At 38.8% G+C, this 15,488-nt stretch overlaps 1 protein-coding gene across 3 annotated transcripts in view; it reads left to right on the top strand.

Moving 5' to 3' along the window:
- The first annotated feature begins 6,317 nt into the window (after positions 1–6,317).
- Positions 6,318–15,488, top strand: part of SEL1L2 (SEL1L2 adaptor subunit of SYVN1 ubiquitin ligase) — a 70,055-nt gene continuing 60,884 nt past the window's right edge. For 2 of the 3 annotated variants that reach the window (XM_090285201.1, XM_090285203.1), the window contains exons 1-2: positions 6,318–6,382; positions 9,808–9,970. In XM_090285201.1, coding sequence (XP_090141327.1) covers positions 6,333–6,382; positions 9,808–9,970 — 213 coding nt within the window. In that variant the 5' untranslated portion in view covers positions 6,318–6,332. The remainder of the gene's footprint in view (positions 6,383–9,807; positions 9,971–15,488) is intronic. The other variant, XM_090285202.1, reaches the window with a different exon arrangement.

Consider the following 15,488-nt stretch of genomic DNA (forward strand, 5'->3'; position numbering starts at 1 on the left):
GCCCAACGCCGCACGCAGGCGCACATCACCGCTGCCATGGCCAGGAACCTCTGGCCTGCCTCAATAGGCGCCAAACCAATGCGCCGGCTGCTGTGCCCAGGTGCCACCCAGGCACACCCCAGTGGGTGCAAGACCAGTGGGCCGACTGCCACACATAGGCACCCACCGCCGCTGCACACAGGTGCCCATGGCCCGGCTCCAACAGACACAAAGCCAACTTGCCAGCCACCACACACAGGCACAGGCGCCACCTGGACCTGCCCCAACAGGCGTGAAACCAATGCACCACCCACCCCAATAGGCCCACAACAAACCCACCCATCAGCGAGTAGAGGCCTTCCACTCTGCAGGAACAGGAGAGCAACCAGTCTGCCTTGGACCCACCCGCCCTGGTGCGCAATGGGTAAACCCGCCCCTTTCCTTCATGAGGGAAGGCACTCACCTCTGGCTGAGGACAAAGGACAGTGAAATGAACTAGAGGCACTTTGTAATAAGTTTTGGGTACTGGCTCTTGAAAAAGAGCTGGGAGAGCAGCAGACTAAGTCCCAATACAGAAGCATCCCAAGTGCTACAGGAGAAATCACTTAAGCAAATTGGCCCCCTCCAAGTGGCATCAACTGGAGACAGCAGCTGAACAAATGTATACAAGAAGTTCACACCATAAAGGCAGAAAATAAAAGCAGATCAATCTAAGAAGCAGAAACAAGACCAATGCCCAAAATGGAGAGGCAGAATAACACACCACAAAACAGAAACAACACTCCACCAAAAAGAAAGAAGGAATTCCCAGAAGGAAGGATAAACGACATAGAAGCAAGCAAGCTATCAGACATGGAATTCAAAACAATAGTAATTAGGAAGCTCAATGAACTCGACAAACTCAAAGAAAATTATAACGATCTCCAGGGGAGCTATAAAGAGCTCCAGGGACGCTATAAGGAGCTTACTGAAAACTACACCAGCATAAAAAGAGACATACAAACTATCAACAAGAACCAGGAAGAAATGAAGAATACAATTTCTGAACTGAAGAACTCAGTAGAATCAATCAAAAGCAGGCTAAATGAAACAGGACTGGATCAGTGAATTAGAGGACAATGTAGAAAAATATTCCCAAGCAATACAACAAAATGAAAAAAGACTGTAAATGAGTGAAGAGGCTTTAAGAGAACTGCAGGACAACTGCAGGAATGAGATGAAACAAAATTCGAATCAAAGGAATAAAAGAAAGAGAAGAAGAGCAACAAGAGATAGAAAACCTGATTGAAAAAGTAATGAAAAAAATTTTTCCTAAATTGATGAGAGAAAAAGTCATGCAAGTCCAGGAAGCACAGAGGGTTGCAATGAAAATGAATACGAAAAAGGCCTACTGCAAGGCACATCATATTTAAAATGGCAACATTGAAAGACAAAGAGAGAATCCTAAAAGCAGCAAGAGAAAAACAGCAAATAACATACAAGGGACCTCCGATAAGGCTATGAACTGATTTCTCAACAGAAACACTGCAAGCCAGAAGGGAATGGCAAAAAATATTTCAAGCAATGAAAAACAAAGGCCTACAACCAAGACTACTCTACCCTGCAAGGCTCTGCTTTAAAATGGAAGGTGAAATAAGGAGTTTCCCAGACAAAGGAAGGCTAAAAGAATACATCTTCACCAAACCAGCTTTGCAAGAGATGCTTAAGGGAATGCTGTAAGAAAAAGAAGAAAAAGAGAGAGGGAGAGGAACACAGGAACAAAGGGAAATGAATAAATACCTGTCAATAATAATCTTAAATGTAAATGGATTAAAAGCTCCAATCAAAAGACAAAGGGTAGTGGAATGAATATGAAAACATGACCCACATATATGCTGTCTACAAGAGACACACCTCAAAACAAAAGATCTACACAGACTGAAAGTGAGGGGATGGAAAAAAGTATTTCAAGCAAATCGACATGAAAAAAAAGCTGGGGTAGCAATACTTATATCAGACAAAACAGATTTCACAGCAAAGGCCATAAAAAGAGACAAAGAAGGACATTTTATAATTCTTAACAGAACAATCCATCAAGAAGATATAACCCTCATAAACATATATGCACCCAACATAGGTGCACCAAAATATATAAGGAAAATATTGGAAAACTACAAAAACTATATCAACAGCAACACACTCATAGTAGGGAACTTTAATACCTCATTGTCAACAATGGACAGATCTTCAAAGCAAAGAAACACCAAGGATATTGAGGCATTGAACAACACTCTAGACAAAATGGACTTAATTGATATATATAGAACTTTTCACCCCAGAGAAGCAAAATATACATTCTTTTCAAATGCACATGGGACATTTTCAAAAAGATAGGCCACATGGTAGGACACAAAACAAGCCTCAACAGATTCAAGAATATTAAAATTATATCAAGCATCTTCTCAGATCACAATGCCCTAAAACTAGAAATCAACCTCAAGGAAAAAACTCAAAAACATTCAAACCCATGGAGAATGAATAACATGCTATTAAATAATGAATGGGTTAACAATAACATCAAGGAAGAAATCAAAGTTTCTGGAAACAAATGATAATGAACACACAACAGCCCAAAACCTATGGGATACATCAAAAACAGTTGAGAGAAAAGTTCATAGCAATACAGACCTATCTAAAAAGGAGAGAAGAATCCCAAATAAAAAATCTAACCCACAGCTACAAGAACTAGAACAACAACAAACAAAGCCCAGAGTGAGTAGAAGGGAGGAAATCGTCAAGATCAGAGCAGAATTAAATGACATAAAGGCTAAACAAACAATTCAAAAGATCAACAAAAGTAGGAGCTGGTTCTTTGAAAAGAAACAAAATTGACAAGAATTTAGCTAGTCTCATAAAGAAAATGAGAGAGAGAACCCAAATAACCAAAATCAGGAAAAAAAAAAAAAAAAAAGGAGATCTCACGATCGATATCACAGAAATACAAAGGACTGTAAGAAATTACTACAAACAACTATATGGCAAGAAACTTGACAACTTAGATGAAATGAACAAATTTCTAGAAACATATAATCTTCCAAAACTAAATCAAGAAGCAGAAAGCCTGAGCAGACCTATAACAAAGAGTGAAACTGGAACAGTAATCAAAAAACTCCAAGTGCAGAAAAGCCCTGGACCACATGACTTCACAGGCAAATTTTACAAAACATTTAGGGAAGAACTAACACCTACTCTTCTCAAACTATTCCAAAAAAACCCAAGAAGAGGGAAGACTCCCAAACTCTTTCTATGAAACCAGTACTACCCTAAGTCCAAAATCAGGTCAAGACATAACAAAGAAAGAAAACTACCAGCCAATATCGCTGATGAACACAGATGCTAAAATCCTCAACTAAATATTGGCAAACCGGATCCAGCAACACATTAAAAAGATCATATATTATAATCAAGTGGGATTCATCCCAGGGATGCAAGGATGGTTTAATATTCACAAATCAATAAATGTAATACACCACATAAAAAAAATGAAAAACAAAAACCACATGATTATATCAATAGATGCTGAAAAGGCATTTGATAAAGTACGACACCCATTTATGATGAAAACACTCAGCAAAATGGGAATAGAGGGAGCATACCTCAACATAATAAAGGCCATATATGAGAAACCCGAAGCAAACACCATACTCAATGGACAAAAACTGAAAGCATTCCCCCTGAAATCAGGAACAAGACAAGGATGTCCACTCTCTCCACTCCTATTCAACATAGTATTGGAAGTTCTAGCCACAGCAATCAGACAAGAAAAATAAATAAAATGCATCCAAATTGGAAAAGAAGAAGTAAAACTGTCACTATTTGCAGATGATATGATAGTATGTATACACAGAAAACCCTATAGACTCCACGAAAAAACTACTTGACCTAATAAGTGAACTTGGCAAAATAACTGGGTACAAAGCCAATATTCAGAAATCAAAGGCATTTCTATACATCAACAATAAAATATCAGAGAAAGAAACTAGGAAAACATCCTATTTACTATAGCAACAAGAAAAATAAAGTACCTAGAAATAAATTTAACCAAAGAGATAAAATACCTGTATTCAGAAAACAACATAACCCTGAAGAAAGAAAATAAGGAAGATACAAATAAATGGAAGCATATACCATGTTCATGGATAGGAAGAATTAATATCATTAAAATATCCATACTACGCAAAGTAATTTATAGATTCAATGCAATCCCTATTAAAATACCAGGAACATATTTCACAGACCTAGAACAAGTACTTCAAAATTTATATGGAACCAAAAAAGAGCCCAAATAGCCAGAGCAATTTTGAGGCAGAAGAACGCAGTAGGAGGACTCACAATACCTGATATCAAACTATACTACAAGGCCACTGTAATCAAAACAGCCTGGTACTTGCATAAGAACAGACATATAGATCAATGGAATAGAATAGAGAGCCCAGAAATAAACCCAGGCCTCTATGATCAACTAATATTTGACAAAGGGGGAAGAAATATAAAATGAATGAGAAGAGCCTCTTCAACAAATGGTGCTGGGAGAACTGGATAGGGACATGCAAAAAATGAAACTAGACCACCAACTTATGCCACACATGAGAATAAACTCAGATGGATCAAAGACTTAAATGTAAGCCTGACACCATAAAGGTCCTAGAGGAAAACAGGCAGAAAAATTTCAGATATCCCATGTAACAATATTTTCACGGATACATCTCCTAAGGCAAGGGAAATAAAGAAAAAGAATAAACAAATGGGACTATATCAAACTGAAGAGTTTCTTCTCAACGAAAGAAAACAGCAAGATGAAAAGGGAACCAACCATATGGGAAAACATATTTGCCAATGATACACCAGAGAAAGGATTTATCTCCAAAATATATAAAGAACTTACACATCTCAACACAAAGAAGACAAACAGCCCAGTTAAAACATGGGCAAAGGACCTGAATAAACACTTCTCCAAGGAGGATATACAGAGGGTCCAGAGGCATATGAAAAATGCTCAACATCACTAGCCATCAGAGATGCAAATAAAAACCACAATGAGATACCACTTTACACCAGTCAGAATGACCATCATCAACAAATCAACAAACAACAAGTGCTGGCAAGAATGTGGAGAAATGGGAACCCTACTGCACTATGGGTGGGAATGCAGACTGGTGCATCCACTATGGAAAACAGTATGGAATTTCCTCAAAAAACTAAGAATGGAACTGCCTTTTGAACCAGTGATTCCACTACTAGGATTATACCCGAAGAATTCTGAAACCCTAATTCAAAAGAACTTCTGCACCCCTATGTTCATAGCAGCACTGTTTACAATAGCTAAGTGCTGGAAACAACCCAAGTGCCCATCTTTAGATGAGTGGATAAAAATCTATAATACATTTACACAGTGGAATACTATGCAGCAGAAAGAAAGAAGGAACTCCTGCCATTTGCGACAACATGGATGGAACTAGAGAAAATTATGCTTAGCGAAATAAGCCAGGCAATGAAAGAAAAATACCATATACTATCAGCCAATACAGGAGACTAATGAACAACACAAATAAATGAACAAAATTGAACAAGAAACAGAGTAATAGTTATTGGGGGGACGGGGGAGGGAGGGAAGAGGGTAAGTAGGGGAAGAGTTTAGCAAAGGAACTAATATAAATAGCCCATGAACATGGACAACGGAGTCGGGATGAACCGTGGGAGAAGGGATGGGCTGCATGGGGGTAGCAATAAGGGAAAAAGTGGGACAATTGTAACAGAAAAACAATAAAAATATAAATAAATAAGTAAAATGACAACACACTCACAACTATCAACAACTGAATCTAAAAAATAAAAACAAAATCCAACTAAGCAAACCAGAACAGGAACAGAATCATAGGTATGGGAATTATTTGGAGGGTTATCCGCTGGGATGGGGAAGGGGGAGAAATGGGGATATGGTGAATGGATTAAGAAGCAAAATCAATTGCTACAAAATAGACAGGGGGAATTAATAATAATATAGGAAAGGATGAAGCCAAGGAACTTATATGCACGACCCATGGACATGAACTAAGGGGGGTGGCATTGCTTTAGGGAAGGAGGGTACTGAGTAGAGGGAGGCAAAGGGGAGAAAATTGGAACTACTGTAACAACATAATCAATAAAATATACTTTAAAAATAACTAAGGAACACAAAACTCAAACTGATATGCCAGCTCATTATTTTTAAAATATAAAACACAAAAATAATGTTGTTTTTCCTTGTTTGTCCATATATAGTAGAAAAGCAAGGAAAGAAAAATTTCACAGATGACAGTGACCAGCTATTTAAGATGGGCATCAAGATTCTCCAGCAGTCTAAAAACCCAAAACAAAAAGCAGAGTAAGTCTATCCAGTCACAGAACCCAAGTTAAATTTCCAGGTTGAAAAACAGAACAATCCAAAATCTAGGTTGTCATTAAAATTTTATTGAAATAACAAATAACTGCATTTTCCCATAGCTTTTCTTTTTAATAGAATCAAATAGTGTTTAAAGCATCCTACAAATTATCAGCCTAAATAGAACTATATGTGAGATTGTGGTTTCTCCACATTAAGTGAAATGCAGAATTAAGGCACTTATCTGAGCATTCAGGTAGAAATGTTCTCTTTTGGCTGTTTATTAGATAGTCCAAATGAACTTACAATAACTATGTATTATTTAAATTAGATTAGTTGTTTTTAAATGCTTTATTCTGCCTAAGTATTTGTTTAGCACTTTCTGGTTTTAAAGCACTTTCATGTATGTGATTCCATTTTATCCCCTAACACTCATGAGTTAAAGAGCTTCATTCTTCCCCATTAAGAAATTGAGAACAAGGAATCAGGATGTTAAAGTGAGATTATCACAAATAACATCAGGGAAGTGACTAAACTGTACATGTTCATTTTTTCACTTGTCTTTTTGGTCTCAGGGGCGTCAGAAATATTTTCTTTCCTTCGTATTGGGGCACATTATGAAATCACCCCTCAAGTCTCTAGTTAAAACTTCTGCATTAAATCCTAACTCTACCATTTACTCGTATGTGATCCTGGGCAAGTTACTTAACCTCCTTGTGCCCTAACTAATACAGTTAAGTTTTTAGAACAATGCTTGACACATAGTAACCAGGAAATAAACATTTGTTGTTTTTATCTCTGGTCATCTAACTGATAAGTGAAAGATGTGGGATAGAAGAAAGTAAGTGTATCTTGAACAAATAGAATTCGCTCCGAACTCCCCTAAAGAAGACATCTCCTGTTTACACACAAACTGAGCATACTTAATTAACCCTGGAGGAAGCATCCCAGAGTTGTATTACCCAGCCTTAGAAAGGACAGCAGCAGAGTCCATGAATTCTTTCTTAAAACTCATAGCAAGAAGAGTGGAAGAGTGTAGAGGATGGGGTGGGCACTCCACTATGAATCTGATTATAACAACATCAGCAACTTCCATTTATAAGCACCTATTCTGTGCAAATGTTCTAGGCATTTATGTTTATAATATTATTCATTGCTTACTATTATATTATATTGTTAGACATAGATAAGTATCCCCAAATTATAGAGGAGGAAAGGGAGTATCAAAAGGATTCTGTAATTCTGCCAAAGTTAAAAAAGAAAGAAGTAAGGGAGTTGGTCCTCTCATTCATTCATATAGCCTCTTTAATGTATGAGAGGAAAATCGCCGAATTAGTCAGTGTTATTAGATGTATAGGTCAATGTTAGGGAAATACAAATTTGTCTGAAGGAGTCAAGAAACTTCAGTGACAGCCAGGGTTAACTATTGTTAAGAATTACTCCCCATCAGCAAAGAAGGTTGGGAGCTATGCTGCTGCCCCACACAAAGTTTATGATGTGTTCTAGAGAGGCATTTAGCCTCTTCTCCCTTCCCCAGCACCCACCTTAGCATCTAATACCAAATCATTTAGAGATAATCCAGATACCTAAATGAATTTCCCTTTTGGGTATATCCCTGCTGCCCAGTTTATCCTACTTTTTCCTCTTGAGGATTGCAGCCCAGATCTTAATTCTACCTAATTTGCTAACAACTTTCTCCAGCCTTGCTTCCTGCTTCTAGTATTCATTTTATTACCTTGGACTTTCCTAACAGGGCATCTAGATACACACCTTTCCCTTGGAATCAAAGACATATAGCAGTATTAGTTCTGTAAACCATTGCTGCCTCCAGGACCAGTGAATGGATATATTGCTCGCTCCTACAGTCCAAGGTTTCCCTGCCCTGATCCATGTTGTTGCGCTTTTAGTCTGAGCATCCCAGCAGGCTATGCAGTTGCAACAACAAGCCATGTGACAGAAGGGCTTTAGGAGTTGGTATCCTAATGTCAAACCTATCCCTAGATACCAGACATTTGCATTCACTGACCTTTGAGACTGTCTATCTTATTTGTTTTCTGTTTCACCATCTCAGCTTGCCCCCCCCCCCTTTCTTTTTCCCAATCTCCTGGCTTCTTTTTGTTTCCTTGGAGTCCACTTTCTGTTTTACCATTCAGAACCCTAATGCCTATCTAGATATCACTCAGTCTCATCTCTTTTTGTCCATTCTATTCTGCTCCAGCTTTTTCTTAAGAGCAGGTTATTTTAGCCTCAGCCTGGAAAGATGGTACATAAAGCTGAGTCTCTTAATCCTTCTGAGTTGGTATCAATGGTAGACATGTGTTTGTTCCTGCATTTGAGTCAAGGTCAAGGGTAGGGGTTAATCCTTTATTTCTTACCACTACCAAAAAGGAAGTTATAATAGTAAAAAACCCAAAAGATCTCTGTATCTCTGATAGAAGTTTTGACCTTGAAAGTCTCTCTGTCACTACTGTTATACAAATCAGGTCTAGTTGATTTCTGACTCCTCAGAAAATGCAATGTAAGGCAATCCTATGGCATCTATATTTGCAAACACTAAGATTTCACACCTTTTACCCACTAATTATAGAAGAAAAATTACAATGCTATGACTCTTAGAACCTATGCAGTGGTGGTGGTAGTAGTAGTGGTAGTAGTAGTAGCAGCAGCTAAATTTATTGAGTACTTTCTCTGTACCAGTTGCTATACCAGGCACTTGATATGGATTATCTCATTGAATCTTTCTAGCAACCTTATGAAATAGGTGCTATTATTATCCCCATTCCATAGATGAGAGAGACACAGGGAAGCTAAGCAACTTCCCCAAAGCTCTCAAACTAATAAGTGTTGGAGCCAGGATTTAAATCCAGGCTGTCAAACTCTAGAGCCCTTTTGACCATCAGTTTTTGTTAGGTTATTGTTTTTCCACACAGCCAGGCTTTGATCTGCTGAAGAATATGTTGTATTTTTAAAAATTATTTCAGAATATTAAGGGACCGTTGTTCTCATAATAGTAACTTCCTTGATGTGACCATCCATTTTTATTATTTTAATTGATTTTGATTATATTGTTATATATCTCAGAGTTCATTTTATAAAACAAATACTCATAGTGAACTTGGAGTTTGCTATTTTAGGATAAGTGCCTCAATTTTTCACTTCACTTGGTATGTAAGCTTGAAGCATAATGCATCCTATATATTTCTCCTTTTTTATCAGTTTCACTATTTGTCAGATATATTACAATTATAGTCTTAGAATAATCTAGGGGTAAAAAAAAAAATCTACTGATCTAGAGATGTAATGGGCTTCAGCTAAACCATATTGTTAAGAACAATGACAACTGGGTCCTAGAGACAGGTAGTGTGAAGGAGGGGACAGAAAACTGCATTCATGATCATCAAACTTCTAACTTTATATTCTTGAAACAGAGCCTACTTACTCTTTGCCAAAGCAGCTGACATGGGAAACTTGAAAGCTATGGAGAAAATGGCTGATGCTTTGCTATTTGGAAATTTTGGCATGCAAAACATAACAGCAGCTATCCAGTTATATGAGTCTTTGGCTAAAGAAGGATCATACAAAGCCCAAACCGTGAGTTTTGGAAGAAAATGAAATATTAATTAGCTATGTCTCAAAATAACTATAGGCGAGTAACATGTGAAAGGAGTGGGGCAACAGTACTCCCACCATACTGTGTGAACCCAAACCTAGGGAAGTTACTGTAACACACTAAAATAGTGTAGTATCAGGGCAGGGACACAGCAGCAGCCCTGGGAAAATTCTTAGAGTTACATGAATGACCTTCAGGAATAAAACAGAACTGCTTTCTAATCTACCTTCCCATCCTTCATGTCCATATATGTGTTTTGAGATAATTTGAAAACTCTGAATTCCTAACATAAATTTTATGTAGTCTCCTACACAAACAAATAAAGAACTAAATCTATTACATTGAGGTGTAGTCTTTCTGGTTTTTAAATTTGAAATATTTTATAAGCTAAATATATTTCCTTTTCTATTTTAAGAAATATATTTTATTTTATTCCAAAAATGAGTGCCTTTCATAGAAAATCTGGAAAACAGAAAAAAAGCTAACTATCCTTACTCAGCTATTGGCTTTGGCTTCTTCCTCTCTGCATCTTTCCTTTCATATCATCCTAATCACAATGCAAGTGTACATATAATTTTGTTTCTGGCTGCTTTCTCTTAATGCTGTAGTAAAAGCATATGTTCATGTTGCTAGTTTTTTTAATGAAAATATTTCTAATTACAAAGAAATTCATGCTTATTACAAAAAGAAATATGAGAATTCAGGAAATATGAAGAAGAAAGTAAAAGTTTTATAAAAGCTTTCCTCCAAGAGATTTTGTTTTGACCATTCAATAAACTGCAGAAGCTAGGCTTTGGAGTCAGAAAATCTTAAGTCTGAATCTACTCTGCCACTTGTATATTGTGAGCTAAACAAAAGCCTTTCCCCTTCTTCTGAATGACAATGTGACCCTTTGTTCACTCTCTAGTTCTGTTTCCCTAGTAATTTGATAAGAGTAAAATATTAATTGTGTTTCTAGGTAGCATTGCTTGTTTGAAATGACCTCTGATTGGCAAACTTCCTTTGGACTCAGAGAAATGAACTATAAATACCTGAAGGTGGTGATGGTGGTAGTGATTCCTACAGGGACCCTGTACCTATGGAGTTGTTACATGGGAAATGACATTTTTATGTCTGGGTGGCTCCCATACCTACCCAGGATGGATCCCACTCCTTGGGTCTGAGCCATCATCAGAGGGACCAAAGATGATGGCTGTTGGAAGGTTGTGCAAACTTCTGCAAAGACTCCCACAGAAAAGAAAGTCTGATGCTGCCTTCTGGCAAACTGGTTCCTGTGCTATATCCACCTGAATAGACTTCATAAATGTAGCCCATGGGAGTCTTGTGAATCTGTATGTTTACTTGAACCAGAAATTGTACCAGAAGCCAGGGACTTCCAGCCAAGATGGAGGTATAAGTAGACACAATTTGCCTCCTTCCACAATCATAAGAGGGATTACATCTACCACAAAACAAAAAACAGCCAGGACTACCAGACAAATGAACTGTGTGGGTGTCCAACAAACCAAGACATAAAGAAGTAATACTCGGCCAAGATGGAGACCTAGACAGACACACTGTGTCTTCCTCCACAACTAAGAAGAAACACAACTACCTCAAAACTAGATGCAATCAGAAGTTCCATAAAATCAAGCTGCATGGAAGTTCAACAAACAAAGATATAAAGAAGAAATACTCATCCAGACAGGTGGGAGCCGGGGCAGAGAGGACGTGCTGTGGTGGCAGCAGTAGCAGCAGGCCAGCGGGAAGCACAGTAACACATTTTAATAAGTTGAGAGGGACACCTTGGGAGCTCCCAGCACCAGACCAGACCATGCAGCTCATGATCCCAGCACCAGGGAAAATCAAGCCTCATTGCTTTTGAATGTGCAAACCAGTAGGGTTTGGGGTGGAGGAAGAAACTGCCAGTCTCTCAGTAGAGTAAGCTTTTTAAAGGGCCCCCCCCAGTCCTAGAATATCCACAGACCCACTAACTCTTAGGACAACAGCCAGGGCAACAGGTAGAGAGGTGCCAGTCCCATACAAACTGGGAGAACTGCCTGGAAAAGGGGCATGCTGAGCAAGTGGCATTGTTTCCTCTCAGACCCCTCCCCCACAAATAGTGCCACAACGTGGTAAAATGGGTAGCCCTGTACTGATGCATACCTAAAGCTCCACCCCTTACAATGTAACAGGAGTGGCAGCTCGACCTAAGACACAGAGACAAATACAGGAGCCTGTCAAGATGAGGAGACAGAGAAGTATGGCCCAAAAGGGGGAACAGATCAAGGTTCCAGTGGGAGAACTAAGCGACGAGCAGATAGCCAACCTAACAAACGAGGAGATAACCAACCTAACAGATGAAGAGTTCAAAACACTGGTGATAAAGATGCTCACAGGCTTGACAGATATACTTAAGTATGGCAAACATATAAGGGAAGAAGTGAAGGCTATGCTAAATGAAATGAAGGAAAATCCACACAAACCCAATGGTGAAGGAAAAGAAATTGGAGTTCAAATCAATGATTTGGAACATAAAGAAGAAAAAAAACAGTCAACCAGTACAGAATGAGGAAACAAGAATTGAAAAAATTGAGTAGAGGTTTAGCAACCTCTTGGACAACTTTAAACGCACCAACATCTGAACCACAGGGGTGCCAGAAGAAGAGGAAGAGCAAGAAATTGAAAATGTGAGAAAATAATGAAGAAAAACACTCCAAATTTGGGGAAGAAAATAGACATACAAGTCCAGGAAGCACAGAGAGTCCCAAACAAGTTAGACCCAAAAAGGACCACACCAAGACACATCATAATTAAAATGCCAAAGGTTCAAGATAAAGAGAGAATCTTAAAAGTAGCAAGAGAAAAACAGAGAGTTGCCTACAAAGGGGTGCATATAAGACTATCAGCTGACTTCTCAATGGGAATTTTGCAGGCAAGAAGGGACTGGCAAGAAGTATTCAAGGTAATGAATAGCAAGGACTTACAACCAAGATTACTATATCCATCAAAGTTATCATTTAGAATGGAAGGGTAGATAAAGTGCTTCCCAGACAAGGTAAAGCTAAAGTTTATCATCACCAAACTATTATTATATGAAATGTCAAAGGGACTCACTTAAAAAAAATCAAAACTATAGTTAAAATGACAACAAACTCACAACTATCAACAACTGAATCTGAAAAATAAAAACAAAATCCAACTAAGCAAACCAGAATAGGAACAGAATCATAGGTATGGGGATCATTTGGAGGGTTATCAGCTGGGAAGGAGAAGGGGGAGAAATAGGGAAATGGTGCAGGGATTAAGAAGCATAATTGGTTGGTACAAAATATACAAGGGGAAGTTAAGAATAATTAGGAAAGGGTGAAGCCAAAGAACTTACATGCGTGACCCATGGACGTGAACTAAGAAGGGTGGGATTGCTGGAGGGAAGAGGGGTACTGGGCAGAGGGAAGCAAAGGAAAAAAAATTGGGACTACTGTAACAACATAATCAATGAAATATTTTTTAAAAATAAAAAATAAGTAAGTAAGTAAATAAATAAATAAGAAACAATACTCATCAAGATGGGTATAAGAGGTGGAGACAGGGAGCTGAGATGGAGAGGATGCAGTTTGGTGGTGGTGGTGGTGACAGCAAGGCAGTGGCTGTAGCTGGCCAGTGGAAAAAGCAGTCATATATTATGAAAGCTGGGAGGGACATCTTGGGAGTTATCCTAATCCCAGGCCAGACCACACAGCTTGTGATTCCTGCACCAGGGAAATAAAGCCTAATGGCAGCTGGCTGTGAAAACCAGTAGGGGTTGGGGCGGTGAAAGAAACTGCTGGTCTCTGAGGAGAGTTTGTTTAGAGCGCTCCAATAGTCCTAGAACCTATGCAAACTTACCCACTCTGGAAACAATCACCAGGGCAACTGTTAGAGGGGTGCCACTCTCATATGGGAAGTGGGCAAAGTGACTAGAAAAGGGGGTGAGTAGGGAAAAAGCAGCATTGTTCCCTCTCTGACCCCTCCACCACATACAGTGCACCAAGGCAGTGAAACAGGTCATGCAGCATGGATGAATGCCTAAGGCTGCACCCCTTATAATGTAAAAGGTGTGATAGCTCTACGTAGTACACAGAGGCAAACACAGGAGGTTATCAGGTTAAGGAGACACAGAAGTATGGCTCAAACTAGGGAGCAGATCAAAGCTACAGAGGGAGAATTAAGCAAGGAGAAGATAGCCAATCTAACAGATGCAGGATTCAGAACACTGGTGATAACAACGCTCACAGAAATGATTGAGTATGGCAAATACATAAGGGAAGAAGTGAAGGCTATACTAAGTGAAATGAAGAAAAATCTACATGAAACCAATAGTGAGTGGAAGGAAGCTGGTGTTCAAATAAATGATTTGAAATAGAAGGAAGAAATAAACACTCGATTAGTACAGAATGAAGAACCAAGAATTAAAAATGAGGAGAGAGTTAGCAACTTCTAGGACAACTTTAAGTGTACCAACATCCAAATCATAGGGGTGCCAAAAGGAGAAGAAGAAGAGCAAGAAATTAAAAACTTATTTGAAAAATAATGAAGAAAAACTTCCCTAATTTGGCAAAGGAAATAGACATAATATAAGTCCAGGAAGCACAGAGTCACAAACAAGATGGACCCAAAGATGAACACACCAAAACATGTCATAATTAAAATGCTAAAGGTTAAAGATAAAGAGAATCTTAAAAACAGCAAAAGAAGAGTTACCTACAAAGGAGTTCCCATAAGACTATAAGCTCATTTCTCAAAAGAAACTTTGCAGGCAAGAAGGGGCTGGCAAGAAGTGTTCAAGGTGATGAAAAACAAGGACCTACAACCTAGATTGCTCTAATCAGCAAAGCTATCATTTAGAATGGAAGGGCAGATAAAGTGCTTCCCAGACAAGGTAAAGCTAAAGAGGTTTATAATTACCAAGTCATTATTATTATTATTATTAGTGAAAAGAAAAAGAACCATTTATTTAACAGTTAAATAGATTTAGATTATTTGCAGATTTCTGCTGTTGAGTCTTATGTTCTTTAAAATACCCACAAACACATAGTTCTGTCTCCCCCTACCAAACCAGGTCAGCCTTAGAAAAGTCAGAAACACCATTTCCCTACTTCCTAGGCACAGTTCAGCTCTATCAGTAGCTGCCAATCACTCAAATCTGATTGGGGAGGTCCTTTCTGCACTGTGGTGCCCTCCAGCTTTTAATGCAGAACTGCGTGGATTCTCAGCCTCCTTGTAAACTGCCTTCTTCCTGCAAACCGCATGGATCTCCTCTCCTTCTCAAAACCGCATGGCGAGAGCCTCTTAAAACAGCCTGGAGAGCCCTTTCAAAACCACATGGAGAACTCAGCTTCTTTAATCCGCATGGAGAACCTAGCTTCTCCAAATCGCATGGAGAAGGCCCCTTCACCAAGCCGCACGGAGGGAGAGCACGAGAGCAAGTGAGAGAGAGAGAGCCAGAAGAAAGCGAGAGAGGGAGAGAGTGAGGGAGCG

This window comes from Furipterus horrens, unplaced genomic scaffold (assembly GCF_987537825.1).
Source record: "Furipterus horrens unplaced genomic scaffold, mFurHor1.1.pri manual_scaffold_8, whole genome shotgun sequence".
Taxonomy (NCBI): domain Eukaryota; kingdom Metazoa; phylum Chordata; class Mammalia; order Chiroptera; family Furipteridae; genus Furipterus; species Furipterus horrens.